The following is a 17,816-nucleotide window of genomic DNA, read 5'->3' as shown; positions in this document are numbered from 1 at the left end:
TCACTTTACCTTGACGCATGCATGCAGACGCACCAGAGCAGTAGACAGAATGAAGAATTAAACCCCCCAAAAAGCGTTTTTTAAACATTTTTTAACAACTTTATTTTTTGTTATTACCCCCCTTCCCCCAATATTATCACTAGAAATTCCCAGCTCCCCCATTGAAGGACTTTTAAGCCGCATTTATTTCCCCAAATAGCATTTTTTTATTGTTAATTTTATATACATTTTTTTTTAAATTATATTAGTGGTGCTGTTTTACGATCGACTGTTGCGATTGGACGCCCAATGATGACTATGAGCTCCCTGGCCGAAACGTTGGTCTCCCCCGAGCCTTCCAAATCGGCTTTTTTGGAATTCGGCGGCGGCCGCAGTGGCGGTCACGGTTACCCGGGACACCAGCAGACCTCCTCGGGATTGGCCCATAGCCACTACCCGTTCCACGGCCTGCACGACGGTTCGTTCCAATCGTCGGCTCCCTCCTACGGGCGTCCGCTCGGGTACCCGTCCTATCACAGCCCGATCAGCGCGCAGCAACCCGGTTCTTATTTGGCCTACCCGCACGTGAGCCACAGCAGACCGCAAGAAAAAGGTGGGTCTACTATTCGCTCCTTTTGATGCATTAAAAATAATAAATAAATAAAATAATTTAAAAAAAACAAAAAAAGTTGCTTATAATTTGGTCCTTGCAGAAATCAGGATCGTCTAATATTGTAAATCAAATGAGATGGAGCACATGGAAAAAAACGTTGTCTTCATTTTCAGGGCTCTTATGATCATCTGTTATGGAAGTTTTCTTTCCAAAATGTTTGCAATATATTGTCATAGAAAAATAGTAAAACTGGAAATAAATTGAAATCAAGAAGAAATATCAAAATTTAAATAAGTCTGGCCAGTGTGTAGTTTGCTATGCAAATTTTTTTAAATCTCCTTTCATCATTTGATAGTTTGCCTGCCATTGACGGTGATAGGCGTCCAAAGTGGGAGGTGCTGCAAGCGATCGTTGTTTTCCCCAATATTTTTTATTATGTAGAATTGTATGTTATCTATAGTGCTATTTTCCCTCTTTTACTAACTACCACAACACACTCTGATAGTCATATTAAATTCATTTTGTCTTCTTTTAGTATTTGACTGGCTTTTGAATATTTTCCACAGACAAAAAAACAGTCAAACATAATCTGTGACTCATAATAAAATCCCACTGTTGTGACCACTTTACACTAAGTGGGTAAAATACTTGGTCAAATTTAATGCTTCACAACTCCTGCGTCAAAATGTCTCTGTCAATCAAGCATGAATTGTTACTCTGCTGTATTTAAAGTCATTTTTCCTCACCACTTCTTGGCTTTCTTCTTTCTCGGAGCAGAACAGGAGAAGCCCGCCACCATATTAGAAAATGGAGAGCTCCGACTCAACGGGAATGGCAAGAAGATCCGGAAGCCTCGGACCATTTACTCCAGTCATCAGCTGCAGGCCCTCAACCTGCGCTTCCAGGAAACCCAGTACTTGGCTCTTCCAGAGAGGGCCGACCTGGCTTCCAAACTGGGCTTGACGCAGACACAGGTAACACATGCACAGCAAAAGGACCAGACATCTATTTAACTTTAAGGTGCCTTGTCTATAATCCTTATAAAGCATGATTTATGGGTGTATGTTAAGATTCACTCGCTACGTTTGTCCAAACCGTGCAACGTAGAGAGTTGAATTTTTTTACGGTGGACAGAAACGGCTGTTGGATCCCAATAGACGAGGGGTTGAATTTCTCCACCTTCTCTAAGTGTGTAAACTCAACTTTTATTCGTTAAAGATGAAAGCAGAGTTGATGTATGAATCGTTGTTTTTACATGACTTGCCCTAAATGCATCGCGTGGCTGATTGGTCGTAACGTAGGACGCCTTTCCATGCTTAACACGCTTGATGGTCAATTTAACACACGTCCCTCACACACACAAACACACACACTCACACACACTCCACACTCTGTCTGCCTGTCTGAAATTCATGTAAAATGCTTTATTTAACCATATAAAATTGATTACCATATTTTTCTAACTATAAGTCGCACTTTTTTCATAGTTTGTATGAAAATTATACATATTAAAGTATATTATAGTCATATTTTCCTTCCCTGTCCTGAAAAAATAATTTAGAGTGAAAAGGTCATTATTAAAAACAGTTATTCTAAGAAACACATCTAGTTTTAAGGATGTTGTGTGGCTCCATTTTCATATTTGTCTTTTTTTTCATCTCCAGGTTAAAATATGGTTCCAAAACAAACGGTCAAAGTACAAAAAGATCATGAAGACAGGTCCTTGCGGATCGGACGGAGAACCGAGGTCCACCCCACTCCAGTCCCCCACCTCCCCCCGCTCCGTGTGGAACATGAGCATGCCTCCTAAAGGCACACCGGTCCAGCCCGGGGTCTATGTGAACAATTTTGCCCCCTGGTACCCAGGACACCCTCAGGAAGCCATGCCTAGGACTCAGTTGATGTGAACCAAAACGAATGAAAAAATGATTTTTGACAAAATGACTCCTTTTTTGGTCAAAATGACTCCTTTTTTGGTCAAAATGACTCCTTTTTTGGTCAAAATGACTCGTTTTTTTGGTCAAAATGACTCTTTTTTTTTGGTCAAGCAGCTGTAAAATATTCCGAGGTACAGACAGGTACTGTACATAAATTGCTTGGTGAATGGTGCATCTTTGAGTATACAACGTGCTTATGGATCCGTCATTATGAATCCAAACAATATTTATTTTGATGAAATGGTTTGTCTTATTGGGATCTTTTTTTTATACGCCGATAAACCAAAGTTGACATCATGGCTCAGATACAAGCTTAAGATATTGTTAGCCAAAGTATCAATAAATAACGTCATCAACATAGCATAATAATTTGCACTGACGTTAACCTCGTTAGCGTGTTATGAAGTATGCCAAAATGTGAGTTTTGTTCATAAAGAACTCAAATCGCCTTATTTCTATGGACCCAAAGGCTTTTTTTCTACTAAAATAGTGCAAGAAATACGTTGTAAAAACATACTGCATTTTACATGATGCGGGACACCTGAGGTTTTCTTTCTTTTTTATTTTCTTTTTAAAGAAAAAACTTTATAATATATTTTGAGTGGAATTATGTGGCACAAGCATTGGTGGAAAAGGGCTTCCTGCGAAGGGTTTTTTGTAATGTGAAATTCAGGTTTTGGTAAAGTGTGAAAAACAGATCGAGTTTAAAAACAAATTGATTTTTTTACCCACTTTAATTGCCATTGTAAAGTAATTATTTAATGAAGTGGTGTAGTATTGTGCATTGAATGGCAACATCTATGCTACAGTTCTTTACTGTAATTACCATCTTTAAAGTATTATGTTTCACCGAAGGTCGGTAATATTTAAAGAACAACACTTAAAATAAGAATGTCATTATTGACAAAAAAATTAAATATATTTTTTGGTTGGTTGTCCAGTATTTTGACATATTGGTGAAAACCGACGAGCACTTCATCATGTGGCAGGTTGGATTGTAAAAATAAATTTTCACTACTTTACAAGAATAAAGTTGCTGTTTTTTGCCATCAGAATACTTTCAACTTTCTTTTCTTTACCAATCAGAGCTCTTCATCCTTTCATTCATTTGAAATGCCTTTTGATTGGCTGCAGTCTTCCCGGCGGAACAAACCAATTAGCATAACAACACATCGTAAACATAACTTTTCATGCTCTCAAACTAAAACTATGCCGCAAATTACAATATACACGTAGATTTAGTGACAGCTAAATGTAACAACACATTATTATACATCATTCAATAACAATTGTATCTACTTAAATCAATTAAAACATCCCAATCGTTAATGCTAATTCTCTGTCATTAGCCTTCTCTATTGTCAAACTTTTTTCGTTGTTTTCAAGTTAAACTGCCATTAAAATGTTGCTCATCAATTACCCACTAACGTAACTCTTAACTTAACATCAGTTCGACGATTACGGTGACACGACGTTAACGAGAACGGAATACTAACTAATCACTCTAATTAGCCGAGGCTCAAAAGCTTGTCGCATATTATCGAAGACATTGTTGAGTCCAGCAAAATGACGGAGATTTCGGAGACGTTTATTCTCTTAAAAATATGGTATAATTTACATCTGATTCTCGATTAAGTGGCTCATTAGTCTTTAAAGTCGGCGGAAATAAACTCCAGTTAAAAGTTAAGTAAACTGTGAAAAGGAAGTAGACATTAGTAAACAATTTGTCACAGCCAAGAAAGGTGTTGTTGACCAACCGGACAAATTTAAATGAGTTTTTTTTTTAAAGGCACTTAATATACAGCATTAAAATTGACTCTCTGGGAAGCAGCTGAAAAATGTGTAGATATTATTTAAATGATTAGCCAACAATTTGCCAGTGAAATATATGTACTAATATATTGAAAAAAAATACTATTTTTTGTATCAGTGATTGGTAAAGAAAGATATGTTCTCAAATGAATCAAAATTTAGGATAAATTGCCAAAAAATAAAAACAAAAAAACCACCAAAACAGTAATTCTAGGCTGTTAACATTATTTGTGTGTGGCCATAATGCTGTGGCTGAAGATTTGGTACAATTTCAGTACAATTAAAAAAAAAAAGAAAAAAGATATATATCAACATGTGATTCCTATATATACATTTATGCTTAAATTTTGAACAATTGATAAAATATACTTTTATTTTACTGCTATTTTGTTGAATGATTGTTCTCACTTAATTATAATTCCATTAAAGACCAAAGAAGAAAAATAATGCTGCATCGCCTATTCCCATGCATAACTTAACCCTTTCCTGCATAAATTATGACTTTTTTTTAACCCTTACAGAGCTCTCATTTTATAATTTGCCTACCATTGACGTCAAATCCATTTTGAGTGGGAGGGTTGAACAAAAAAACAAAAATAATCTGCATGAAACGGTTAATGCACCCGCTTTAAAGGTCAACCTGTGGGTTTGGTTTGCTGAAACATGTCACACACAAGCCCATACCTGATCACACACCCAAGCACACCCACGCACACACACACACACACACACACACACACACCTCCCGTTTCCAAACGTGTACTACATGAAACAACACCGTTTCACTGGCGTGTTATTAGCATGCCAAGAATCCAGAGTGTCTGTTGTGCTGACACCTCCCAAAATCTGCGGTGTGAAAAGAGCACGAAACGTGAAAAAGTTGAATATTTTCTCAATTATTTCAACAAGAAAAGTTTCAAACCAAAAACCTTTCAACTGTTGTAGAAAATAGGACCCCAAATTTAAAGACAGTAACAATAAAATATCCATTCCATATCCTCACATGGGTTGAAGGGGGTGCTGGAGCCTTCCTCAGCCAACTCAGGGGACCCTGAATTGTTGGCCAGCCAATCGAAAGGCACGAAGAGACGGCCAACCAATCATAGCTAGGGGTAATTTTGAGTGTTTAACCAGTTAGCCTAGCATGTTTTGGGGATGTGGGAGAAAACCGGAGTACCCATAGAAAAGCCACTCAAGCCCATGTGTCACATACAGACTCAAACGTCGATCTCAGAACTGTGAGGCCGACATGCTAACCACTCAACCACTGTGTTACAATTAAATATCTTTGACATAATTGAATTGAATTGAATTGAATGCTTATATTGTCATTATACAAGTAGAGTGAGATTTAAACCTTCACCACAAAGTGCACAAATAAGAAATAAGGAATGAATCAATAATAAATAATAAATGAATAAATAATCAGTCAACATAATAAGTAGTCAACAACATAAATAAGTAGGGAAGTGTAAAAATAGCAACAGTAAACAGATGAACAGATAAATGAGATTAAAAACTTCACCACAAAGTGCACAAATAAGAAAAACAAACAAATAAATAATGAATCAATCAATAATAAATAATAAATGAATAAATAATCATTCAACATAATAAGTAGTCAACAACATAAATAAGTAGGGAAGTGTAAAAATAGCAACAGTAAACAAATGAACAGATAAATGAGATTAAAAACTTCACCACAAAGTGCACAAATGAGAAAAACAAACAAATAAATAATGAATCAATCAATAATAAATGAATAAATAATCAGTCAACATAATAAGTAGACAACAACATAAATAAGTCATAAATACATAACTAGTTTACATAAAAAAGTAGTCAACAACATAATTGAGTAGTCGTGAACAACATAAATAAGTAGTAGTCAACATAATAATAAGGAAGTAGTAAAATAAATAATGTAAATATAGACATTTGTCTGACTAGCATTTGCTTCGTCATGCTGGTGTTGTTGTTTTTTAGATGTTTTTAATCAGTTAGACACGAGGATTGTGCAATATTTTTTTTTATATAGTTTAAGGTTGCTTCAGAGATTTTAAAAGCATGAGCATCGAGCAGTCTGGAAGCTTTCAATAAGAAAATAAGCTATTGTGTGACTTTCATTTGAAAATGACCGCCACAAAACGAAGGATATTGTGAATGTTGTCATGGCAACTTGAAAAAAAACATTGCTAAACCATCTTTTCTCTGCAAAGTGGCATTGTGTTACCCCAAAAATTCTTGATGCTTTTCCACGAAAAGGCTTACATTCAAGTAGCATCGTTACATCGGCAATTGTGCAAGCAAATTTGAAATTGTGAGTAATAGACGACGGCGGAAAATCTAATACAATAGCACAGACGTTGGCAAAAACATGCCGCTGTGCTTAAAAGATAATTACAAAGTAAATGCATCCTCATACCTAAATGACAAAATAATTGCGCTGTGAATGACCCCGCCTACTGAAATCTTAATTGTTGGAAAAGTGAAACATTTTCAGAACTTTCTGTAAGCGCCTTGTTTGTGTTTAATGGGTGTTGACAGAGTGGTACACCCGACTTTTCGGTTTTCGACATATCTCCCAATCGGTTCCACTTTCAACGGGCGAAAAATGAATTAAATGAAAAGTGGATAGATGGCATGCCTGTCAAGTGCGCAATCACAGCTCACTGACTCATACTTTCTCACATTAATTAGTCTTAGCTTGATGAGTGCCTTGCATTCTGCGCCCATGTTGTGCTGGTATGATGACTTCGAGATGACTCAGAGTTCAACTACAAACAAAAGTAAAAAATAAAAAAATAACAGTCATCGTGATTCCTTTTACTTTGTTTCATTTTGCAAACTTTAAAGAAGAGGTGTCAAACTCAGTTGGGTTGGCGGGCCACATTAATGCCGACTAGATCTTTTAAATGGGCCGAACCGGTTTATTTTTGACCCAAAATGTTAACTTACAGTCTGCCATTGATGATTAGTTTTTTTTTCCACTTCCATTTTAGGGCACCAATAGGACACTAAATTCTGGATCATTTATACTTTTATTTTTGAGTGACTTTTCGGCATGCTTCTTCTTCGATTGTCAGTTCCTGCTGATCTTTGGGCAATTCACAGTTACTTCTTGTTAGTTTTGGGTCATTTCACGGTTCCTTATTAACAAACCTATGGGCCAGATCACAACCCTTATGGGGGCCACTTCCAGCCCATGGACCGCATGTTGACATCCACACTTTTTGGGACACTTATTGTTTTGGAAATATCTGCTTCAATCATTACTGCATTGATACCTTAAATAAATAAAGTAGGTTTGATCATGATTATCCATGCATAAATGTGCTCATTATATTTTCTGAGGCATATTAGGGTTAAATAGTACTATTATTAATACTATTGCTTCCCTATATCAAACCCACTGAAATATAAGGTATGGCTTAGAGCACAAAAACAATGAATATTAAATTCGTTTTGAGAAATTTGAGCTTGAACCTTAATGCTACTTGAACAAAATGGGGCTCAAAACCTGTGATGAAGACTGCATGCCCTCTACAGGCTAAAGTTAGCCCTACATCTAAATAGAAGGCTGTGATTTTATCAGTGCAATATAATCGCCTACGATGTTTGTATCCCAGAATGCAACTGGCAAATGTGAATTGTTTTCTCTTCTTCTCCAAATCTTGCTTAACAAGACCAAACTTACTGTACTTAGTATACAATATTTATGCCTATATTATATTTCATCTCATTTTCTGAACCGCTTTACCCTCACGGGGGTTGCGGGGGGTGCTGGAGCCCACCCCAGCTGACTTTGGGCCAGAGGCGGGGGGACATCCCTGCTAAAAAGAAATAGTTTTACTTTTGCTGCTGTTATAGTGAGGATGATGTGTTCCACCACACGTGAGTGTTCTGTCTGCTCATTGGTCACAACACAGGACGTTTGCTACTTATTCTTAAAAAGTATTAGTTCAGTCTACCAATCGGACAGCGTTTCCCAGTTTCATGGCTTTAAGAGCAATACAGGACGTGTATTTTTCTTCCCGAAAATGGGCCGATTGGCTTTTTTAAAGGGACAGTTGGCAACCCCAATGACAACCTTTTGTTGGCCCCATTTTGGCCTGTCGCCGCATTCATTCACTGGAAGGCCGTGGTCAGGCTGCCATACAAATTAGAAGTGAATGTAAAGTTTGCTTTATTCCACTTTCTTTACATTCAGTTCGCGGCGTCATGACATCGAGAGGAAGGACGATGTCATTTCAACTGAAGAAAAAACAGAAATGTGGCAGAAAACATTGCTGGTGTTGTAGAAATACACCAAATTTAAGGCATTTTTGTTTGTGTTCTTTCAGGAAATCTTGCCTGTCGTGGCGTGAGATATGCGTCCAATCCATTTGGGCCCTTTCAAATGGATTTCATGTGTATATTATATTGCACATGAAATGACTGTCCTTTACTACACATAGACGTGAGAAGTGGAGAAGGCTAAATTTAAGCTTCTTGTGCGGGCCATATTCAATGATATGCTCATACATTACTGCAGGCCAAATAAAACGCTGTACCAGAATGAGATTTAAATATAAAAATGAATCCGTAATGAGACATTTGCTTAACATTTTAGTCGCTTTGTCTCAAATTCTTCTTTGCTGAGGCCTTCCACCTGTCAAATCCCCCTTTTTTCCCTTTTGCACCCCCACCACCCACTGCACACACAGGCACACATGTGCGCACACACATGCACACACACGCACACACACACTGAAGTCAGCTGGGATGAAGGAGGCCCTTGTGTCCAAGTCGCATTGTTCCCTGCAGAGTTTGCCAGGATTGTGCAACTTGGTATTTCTCTTCGCTTCAAGCGTCAAGTGAACATGGCCAATGTGGCTTCTTTGCAGTGGATTGTGACCCTCTGCCTGTTTTGCTCAGGTAACATTTTCTTTCATTCCTTTGGTCCTCACCATAAACGTTTGCACATATTCAAAGGAGAGTGACTAATGAGCATTTTGCATATTCGCTGCCCTATATAGGCCCTTGTGGCGAGGCCATTGCTCGTAATATTGCAGCATGAATTGACTACATCGGGGGTGTTCAAACTACAGCTCGCAGGCCAACGGCAGACACGTGTTCAGCTTTTATTGGTCTGCAACAAATGATGCAAATTTTATTGAATATGGCCCGCACAAGAAGTTAAAGTTAACATGCATTCTGTTGTGCTTTTAGCTAGGCTTAGTAACTTAAATAGCGCTAACTAGATGCTAGCTCAAAGCCTGACAGGTTGAAAACATTGTAGAAAATAATGTAGGATTTTAGAATGTTGTTTTACATATATACTTTATATATATATTTGTAATTGTTTTTTGTGTATAAATATTTTTATGTATATATGTATATATATATATATATATATATATATATATATATATATATATATAATTTTATTTTTAATTTTTATATATAATATATATTTTTAAAATTTATTTTATTATTTTGTGCATTTTTTATTTTGTACTTTTTGCTGTCGCTGGCCATTTTCTCTGTTGTTTCAGTAGTGTAAATATAAATCCTGCAATATTTTTATACCTCACAATTATTTTGGGGATTTGTGGCCCTTAACTCATTCCCTGCCAATGACAGTTCTACACACTAAATCCATTTCAACTGGGAAGGCCGGCATCGAGTGATCATATTTCGCTTCAACTGATGCCAATAGACGTCCAATCCAATTTGACCGGGAGGTCTAAAAACCTGATCTTTTTTTGTTTACCCAATCCTGATTGGTTACGATTTTTGTTTCAGTGTCGGGCGACGGCTGCTCGCTCATCCTCAAGCCCGCCCGGGCGGTGGTGGGCTTCGGAGAGCCGGTGTCCGTCAGTTGCGAGGCGACCCGGCCGGTGCGCGTGCTGGGTTGGGAGTCGGCCATCAGCGCCTCGCACACCCAGCGAGGTCCCAGCGTCCAGTGGAAGGTGGACAGCCTCATCGACTGGATCGAGGAGCCCATCTGCTACGGGGTCTTCTTCACGGCGCCACGCCAATGCGAGGAGAAGCTCAATCTCGTCCTCTACAGTGAGATCGACGCCTTGCTTTTTCAGGGCCAATCGTGTGGCTCTTTTTATTCGTATGCTAATTTAATTGGGATTTTCACCAGGAGACTTCCAATCCATTTGTCCGTTTGCTGCCATCTCTCTCAGTTCAAATGGATTGGGATGTTTAAGATGTTTATGGCTGTCAATGGTGGCCAATGAGTGCACATCTATCATATCTAAGTAACCTTAGTGTTAAATATTGTCAGTATTGCAGTTGTTGCTTTTATTTATAGACATGTTTTACTCATCTCTTGAGTTATGATGAACTTTTAAAGAAGTTCATTTTGTTTTTGTTTTTTTAATTTTCATTATTTTATTACTTCATTGTTTTGACCATTTATTTAGGCAAATAAAATGTAACATCTTTTCTCTATATATATATATTTAGATATTCTCATTTGTTTACTATTTTTTTTTTAAATTATATTTCAGCTTTTTGCATATTATAATCTGTTTGCACTCTATTTTTCTACATTCAGGAATTTTAAATATATATATTTCTTGATCTTTTTAAAATTCTAATGGTTTGTACAATGTATTTATTCAATGAATTTGTCTTGTTTTGACGCTGAATTATTTATCATATTTTTAAATGATAAATTCCCAATTAAATTAGTGTATTTTTTTCGGTATTGATTTCAATCAGTTAATCCCTTTATTTGGGTGATTTTTTTTCTCTCGCTCTTCTGTGTCGTCTGTTTGTTTCCTATAGAACGGCCAGACAGCGTCACCATCAAGGTGGCGAACCACACCGGGCCAATGTTGGCAGGAAGGGAGTACCATCTGCTATGTGAGGTCCAGAACATAGCTCCCGTTCAGTACCTCAACTTGAGGTGGTACAGGGGACGCAGCGAGGTGTACAACCGCTCCTTCACCGACCTGACTTCTCCCTCCCCCGTCCAAATCTCGTCCATCCTCGTCATCACGCCATCCGGAGACGACGACGGCGCCCAGTACAGCTGCGTGGCTGAGCTGGAACTCGGACCGGAGGGGCCGCAGCCCTCCCCGACCGTGACCTCTGACCCATTGAAATCATCCGTTTATTGTGAGTCATTTCTCCATTCGATTTTTGTCACCTGATTTTAAAGTATTTAATAATTAATTACATTTGTCCATAACCATGTCCATTTTTTGTTGTTTTGTAATCAGTTGTACCGCTCATCATTTGCATATTTTACACATGGGAGGGTGTTTGTTGTCAAGTCAAAATTGATTGGACATCTAGCGCCATAAATGGCAGCCAATGAGTTCAAATTGAAAATAAACAAATATACATTTTTATAAATGGATCCTTTTTTTGCTCGATTCCGATCTTCCAAAAATGACGTGATCAGGACTGATTTTCCAATCACGTGATCAAATCGAGGCCATCACTGTATTCTGTGGTATGGAAAAACAAGATCCATTATATTTCTCCCATTGCAGATCCACCAATGTTCCAAAATCCCAATGTCGAAATCATGGAAGAAGGCGGCGAAACGGCGCTGAACTGCACCGCGGCGGGGAAGCCGACGCCCGTCTACAGCTGGCAACCGGAGATGGAGGAGGGCCACCAAGCCGTGCTCGCATCCTCCTCGCTGATACCCGGAACGTACACCTGCACGGCCTCTAACGTGATGGGGAAGAACAGCAAGCAATTCATTGTCAAATCCAAGAGCAAAGTTAGACAGTAGGTGTACAACAGGAACAGATTTTTACAACAGGTGCAGTATTTATGTCAAATTTGTCACAATTTTAACATTTATAGTGAATGGTAAGGTCATTTTGCAATAAGAATCTGTTTGGCAAAATGACCTCATCTTTCAAATGTGACCTAAAGAATTGAATAACGTCACTGGCAGACTATTTCTGTCAAAATAAACATTAAAATGCAATTCCATTTTCACTACATAAAGGACTCTCAACGCACCACTGTACATACTATCATTACAAAAATGTTTTAGAGCAGATAAAGGTCTCGCTACTAATCTTGATTTAGTCGAATGTGTGACAATTCTATGCGTATTTGCTTAAAATATTATTTTATTTCCAGTATGTGATGCTAAATCGTTTTGCATATGGATGATATCAATCTGTGACACATGATTTTAGATTTTGGCAAGATAGTAGTCACTGTAAATATCACTTATATTTTGTCAATTAACAACATGTTTGTCAATGTAATCCTTTTGTATGGATGAACACATGCTTATTTTATTAAAAATAGGGGGAGCCAAAAAAGAAAAATAAGAAGTGGATGTGTTTATTTGTAATTATTCATGTTATTTCATATCCTGCCATTTAGAAAAATATCCAGTTTACAATGAAACATTAAAACATACATACAATTATATAAAAATAGGTTAAATTTGATGTAAATCTTTAGATTTTTGTTTATGTACTTTGACTGCGATGAGTGTCAACCGAGGAAGAAATCCTATTGGCCCACTGTGCGTCACGTGACAACAACATTGCTGGTAAACCCGGAAGCAGCAGTCTCCAGTGACATTGAGTGTTTTCTAAGCGATGCCAGAGAAGGACCCTTGTCAAAAGCAGGCGTGTGCCATCCAAACGTGTTTGCAAGGTATATTTCCGTCGAGATGTATGTTAATAAACGCTGCAGAATGGTGCTAAACGACGTGTCAACATAACTAGCGTGGTTACCTTCTGGCAGCTAACAAGTACGTGGAGAGTATGTGCGAGGATGTGATCGAAGATATGCGGCGGTGTTGCCGGACGCATGGCGCAAACTCCATCTGCTGCTCTGGGTTTAAAGACCCCAAAGACACAAAACAGAAGCCCAAATCGTAGCCCGTTACGCGGCTTTGGCTGTGTAGTATTTATACGGGACAATGGCTGGAACAAAAGACAACATGCAGAGTACACCATTTTATGAAATAAAGTCAATATATTAACAAATTCGGTCACGTCTCATTCTTCTGATGAGTAATAATTTTAAAGTTATTAAGTTAAAACAGGGATAGCTGTTCCCTTAAGAGGAGGAGCATCAAACACTGTAACCAACGTTGCCAGATTGCATACAATATATTCACCTTCAGTCCCCCCACTCGCTCACATTTTTTTCTAGTTACATTCCGAAAATGAGAGGAAACTTATTAACTGGATTTTGGCGTACTTTGAGCCGTTTATTTTAATTGGAATATGCTGATTTTACGATATGTCTTTGGTCTTTCGACTTTTCCCAACTCGCCCAATCTGGCAACACTCTACACGACGTAAACGCACGACGTGCGCCGGAAATGGACAGCAGTACTTTCTAGAATTTCTCTGTAAGCTATCGCTAGCTTCTTCCTATTATTAATTGTTTCATAAGAAAACCAAAAACAAAACAACAGATTCAGAAGCAAACTTAAGAGTTTAGCTTCTATTTTCCTAATTTATGATCCTCAGCTCAACTTCCATTCTACTCTTTCGTTCTATCCCAGCTAGCCACCAGGCTAACTCTACCCGCCTTGTGAGTGTGCAATCATGTCCAAAATAGACTACAGCGTGTGGGACCACATTGAAGTGTCGGACGATGAAGATGACACCCACCCAAACATCGACACACCGAGTCTCTTCAGATGGAGACACCAGGTACACGGTTGATATTAAGATAAGACAAGAAAAGTGCCGACCTCGTTGCCTTTTAACGTTACAGTGATTTGTCTTAGATGTCACGAGCATTGTAGTCATCCATGATGTGTTGCCCTGGACTATTATGTTGATACACAATGTAAAAGAGATGCAAACAAGTAGTATACTCAGTCGAGTACACTAGCGACAAAAGTTTTAGGACCCTTTCTCATTCCACTGGATAGGGAAGTGTCTCAAAACCTTTGCCTTCGACTCTAGTGGTTCACATCTTTAACCCTTTCATGCAGGAATTATGATTTCCACCCCTTCTACGTTCACATAAGACAGCCCCGATTGATATTCTATTGTAGTATTAGTGTTGCCCATATGGGTAAAAAAAAATAGGCAGTGGCTCCTTAGCCGGTAACCGGTCAAATAGTCCCAGGGGCTATTTAGCCGGTAACCTATTATTTAACATTGAGTGAATAGGGGATTTTCTAAACCAGGGGTAGGGAACCTATGGCTCGGGAGCCACATATGGGTCTTTTGATGGGTGCATATGGCTCTCCACTAACCTGTGAGGTAAACTATGGAAACTGCTGGTGAGAGCTGATTTGCATGTGGTTTTTGCGTCTGGGAATTGAAAAAAAAATGTAAACATCCACATCCTGTCAAAAGCCATCATCATGTGTCAACTCTATCCAGGCCCGTGTGGACCGAATGGATGAATTCCATAAGAAAACACAAGACCTAAACAAGGGGGTCTCGGAATGCCGGCGCAAGGTGACGGAAGCGCAGAAGAAAATCCAGGAGATGAGTCTGTCGGGGACGGACGACAACAAGGCCGACCTGAGCAAAGCGCAGGCGGAGGAGAAGAAACTGAAGAAGGAGCAGCGCGACTGGGAGAGGAAGCTGGAAGATCACTGCCGGGACGAGAAGAAGATGCCGTGGAATGTGGACACGCTCAGCAAAGAAGGCTTCAGCAAGGTGAGCAAATTTTGACAAGACATTTTATACCGTCAGCACTTGATTAAAAAAAAAACCTTGTTTGCAGAGCGTCGTCAATGTCAAACCTGACATGGTAGAAGACTCCGAAGAGGACAAAGAGAAGAAGCATAAGACCTTTGTGGAGAAATATGAGAAGCAAATCAAACACTTTGGTGAATATCGCTGCCTGGGTCGGCGCTAGTGGCGTACTTTCTGCTGAGAGTTGTGCTTAATCCTTCCTTTAGGCATGCTGCGACGCTGGGAAGACAGCCAGAAGTACTTGTCTGACAACCCTCACTTGGTGTGCGAGGAGACCGCCAACTACCTGGTTATTATGTGCATCGACCTTGAAGTCGAGAAGGTATTCGCATTGGTACCTTGGTTTTAAAGGTTCAATGTGGTCACTTGTGATGTATTTCAGAATTTTGCTGCTGCTAGACGTTAAAGGTCAATCGATATGTCAATATACACCCCATTCAATAGAATATCTGTTATGTTATGCTCACAATTTGGGTGATTTTTCTTATAAAGGTTGACTATACATGGACTTTTTTCGAGATGGGCCAATAAGAGCCCATATGATAGGATAAGTTTTAGGTTCACTGATTTTGCACCCTCTAGTGGCCAGTATTATAAAAGACAAGACATAGAATAAGGTCCTTTCTAACTGGGCATTTATTTATACAATGTGTTTCTAATGCTTATCATAAACAACGTGCTTAAAAAAATACTCGCCTCAAATATTGGTTTGCATAATTGACATTCAGCGGAATTATTTATTTAGATTGATTTTTGAAAATCCGACATTGGTTGACCTCTAGTAGAGTCCTTACAAATACGAGGAAACTTTTATTAGATGCTAGCTATTATACAGGTATTTACTTTTCTGCCATAGAAACATGCGTTGATGGAACAAGTGGCTCATCAGACCATCGTCATGCAGTTTATTCTGGAGTTAGCAAAAAGCCTCAAGGTGGACCCCCGCGGATGTTTTCGTCAGTTTTTCGCCAAGATCAAGGTGCGTTTGAGTACTACCAAAAAAAAAAGTCGTTTGGCCACCCAAACAACGTTCGGTGTCCTCAACAGACATCAGATCAGCAATATCAGGACGCGTTCAACGACGAGCTGGAGTCCTTCAAGGAACGCGTGCGCGGGCGAGCTAAGATCCGCATTGAGAAAGCAATGAAGGAGTACGAGGAAGAGGAGCGACAGAAGCGCTTGGGACCGGGAGGACTCGATCCCGTCGACGTCTATGAGGGCCTACCATTGGTCGTTTTTTCACTTAACAAAAAAAACAATTTTTTGTCATCCAGTGACGTTTGTTTTTATTTTTTTCAATTGCAGGAGATGCAGAAGTGCTTTGACGAAAAGGACATCCAAATGTTACAAGACGTGATTAGCAAGATGGATCCGACGGTAAGGGAATACTCGTGTGTATTCTTTTGGATCAGATGACAGCAAGACAAACATTTGTCAACACATTTTTGAAAACTTGCGCTTCTGGAAAGGTTTAATTCATCTTGCTTGCTTTGTTTTTGTTGCATTTTGTGGGGTTATCCAGGTGGCTAAGGAACACATGAGGCGCTGTATCGAGTCCGGACTTTGGGTGCCTAACTCCAAATCGGGCGACGGGGACGATAAGGAGGAAGAGGCCATTTACGAGGAAGCTAAAAAGGAGCTGGAAGAAGCTAAAGAGGAGCTGGAAGAAGCTAAAGATGAGCTGGAAGAAGCTAAAGAGGACTGAGGAACAGGGAGACCATTTTCTGTGTGAATGTAATCGACCCACTGCAAACCCATGGCAACTCCATTAGGTGTGCGACTAGTTTGCCATGTCAGCAAAACCAAGAGCTAGACACGCTTACCAGTAAAGGAATGGCTAATTCCTCAGTTGTTGATAAGTTCTGCTTGGAGAAGTAACCACAGCTTTTATTTTGAAATGTTTTTTCTTTTGACCTAACTGTGGACACAAAAACATTGTTCTGTACACGCGAGTATTATTATTTACTCTTAATTCCTCATGAACACAGGTTCTTGTTTCCTTTTTTAAAAAAATGTAGGCTTTCCACGGTTACTGTAGTCTGTAATTTCCCTCAGATTTTCTATAAACTGTTCACCCAAGTTCTTCAGACTTTTTATTTTTGCATGTGGTACCTAGATGTATGTCTTCCAAGTCATTATGTATTGGAAATAAAAGCAATTAAGTGCATTTCTCTAAGTATATAGGGTTTTTTAAGGGAAAACTATGTTTCTTCAGCAGGTTGAATATTATGGGCATATTTCAGTCAGGAAGGAACATCGAAATATGTTGTTTGTTAGATATGGCAAGTCTGCTCAGAGTGTCTTATCGCTTTAATTCCTGAGAACAAATGTGATTTTCTCTCAGCAGTGCCAGGTACCCAAGACGAGAGGAGGGAGATCAGACGCCTCTATCTCTCAAAGGCCTTCATTAACTGGGGTTCAAGGCAAGGAGAACATTTACGGGGCTTATTATTCATATGAAACTGACAGACCAAAGGGGCACTATGTGTTGAAAAGTAACTACTCCTTGTATTAAAAGTATAAAAGAAATATACATGAATGCATGTTTGATTGGAGTGAAAATACCTAATCCATGCGAGTGGAAAATATGAATACATAATTTAAAAAAATCTAGACTACAGCCACAGACATAATAAACAATAGTAATTTTGCTCTGAAAGTGTTTCAACATGGCAACCCTTTAAATATGTGTTCTCCGGTAATGGTATGTTATTCAAATGAATACTACATTTTTTTTAAAATAATACAAATATGAAATATGACTGCTTGTTCTTGATCAGTTAGCATAGCAGCTAACATACACAATAGTGTTGCTGTAAT

At 38.8% G+C, this 17,816-nt stretch overlaps 4 protein-coding genes and 1 long non-coding RNA gene across 7 annotated transcripts; 4 read left to right on the top strand and 1 right to left on the bottom strand.

The window, feature by feature from the left end:
* The first annotated feature begins 288 nt into the window (after positions 1-288).
* On the top strand, positions 289-2,499 carry LOC144088828 (homeobox protein Dlx4b-like). The gene is made up of 3 exons (XM_077619512.1): positions 289-592; positions 1,370-1,566; positions 2,257-2,499. Exons 1-3 carry the CDS (start codon positions 289-291, stop codon positions 2,497-2,499), a joined length of 744 nt encoding a protein of 247 aa, XP_077475638.1.
* Positions 2,500-9,106: 6,607 nt separating this feature from the next.
* LOC144088833 (vascular cell adhesion protein 1) lies at positions 9,107-12,622 on the top strand. The gene is made up of 4 exons (XM_077619519.1): positions 9,107-9,258; positions 10,129-10,395; positions 11,128-11,460; positions 11,841-12,622. Exons 1-4 carry the CDS (start codon positions 9,204-9,206, stop codon positions 12,086-12,088), a joined length of 903 nt encoding a protein of 300 aa, XP_077475645.1. The 5' UTR covers positions 9,107-9,203; the 3' UTR covers positions 12,089-12,622.
* LOC144088835 (uncharacterized) lies at positions 11,841-13,406 on the bottom strand. The gene is made up of 2 exons (XR_013304948.1): positions 13,059-13,406; positions 11,841-12,023 (listed from the first exon to the last, which is right to left on the bottom strand). It is a non-coding gene; the product is annotated as an uncharacterized LOC144088835 (long non-coding RNA).
* Positions 12,844-17,163, top strand: cdc37 (cell division cycle 37 homolog (S. cerevisiae)). Of its 3 annotated transcripts, none has more exons than XM_077619516.1 (9): positions 12,844-12,978; positions 13,841-13,991; positions 14,676-14,957; positions 15,025-15,130; positions 15,203-15,318; positions 15,853-15,975; positions 16,044-16,226; positions 16,302-16,373; positions 16,519-17,163. In XM_077619516.1, exons 2-9 carry the CDS (start codon positions 13,884-13,886, stop codon positions 16,699-16,701), a joined length of 1,173 nt encoding a protein of 390 aa, XP_077475642.1. In that variant the 5' UTR covers positions 12,844-12,978; positions 13,841-13,883; the 3' UTR covers positions 16,702-17,163. The 3 variants fall into 3 exon arrangements, with proteins under 3 accessions (XP_077475642.1, XP_077475643.1, XP_077475641.1); XM_077619517.1 differs by lacking the exon at positions 12,844-12,978 and adding an exon at positions 13,550-13,684; XM_077619515.1 differs by lacking the exon at positions 12,844-12,978 and having other exon boundaries at positions 13,649-13,991.
* On the top strand, positions 12,921-13,313 carry cmc4 (C-x(9)-C motif containing 4 homolog (S. cerevisiae)). The gene is made up of 2 exons (XM_077619520.1): positions 12,921-12,978; positions 13,069-13,313. The coding sequence occupies exons 1-2, from the start codon at positions 12,921-12,923 to the stop codon at positions 13,203-13,205; spliced, it is 195 nt and encodes a 64-aa protein (XP_077475646.1). The 3' UTR covers positions 13,206-13,313.
* Positions 17,164-17,816: the final 653 nt, after the last annotated feature.

This window comes from Stigmatopora argus, chromosome 14, assembly GCF_051989625.1.
Source record: "Stigmatopora argus isolate UIUO_Sarg chromosome 14, RoL_Sarg_1.0, whole genome shotgun sequence".
NCBI lineage: Eukaryota > Metazoa > Chordata > Actinopteri > Syngnathiformes > Syngnathidae > Stigmatopora > Stigmatopora argus.
Note: the sequence above shows the minus strand (reverse complement) of the source record. Positions and strands in the feature narration are given on the sequence as shown.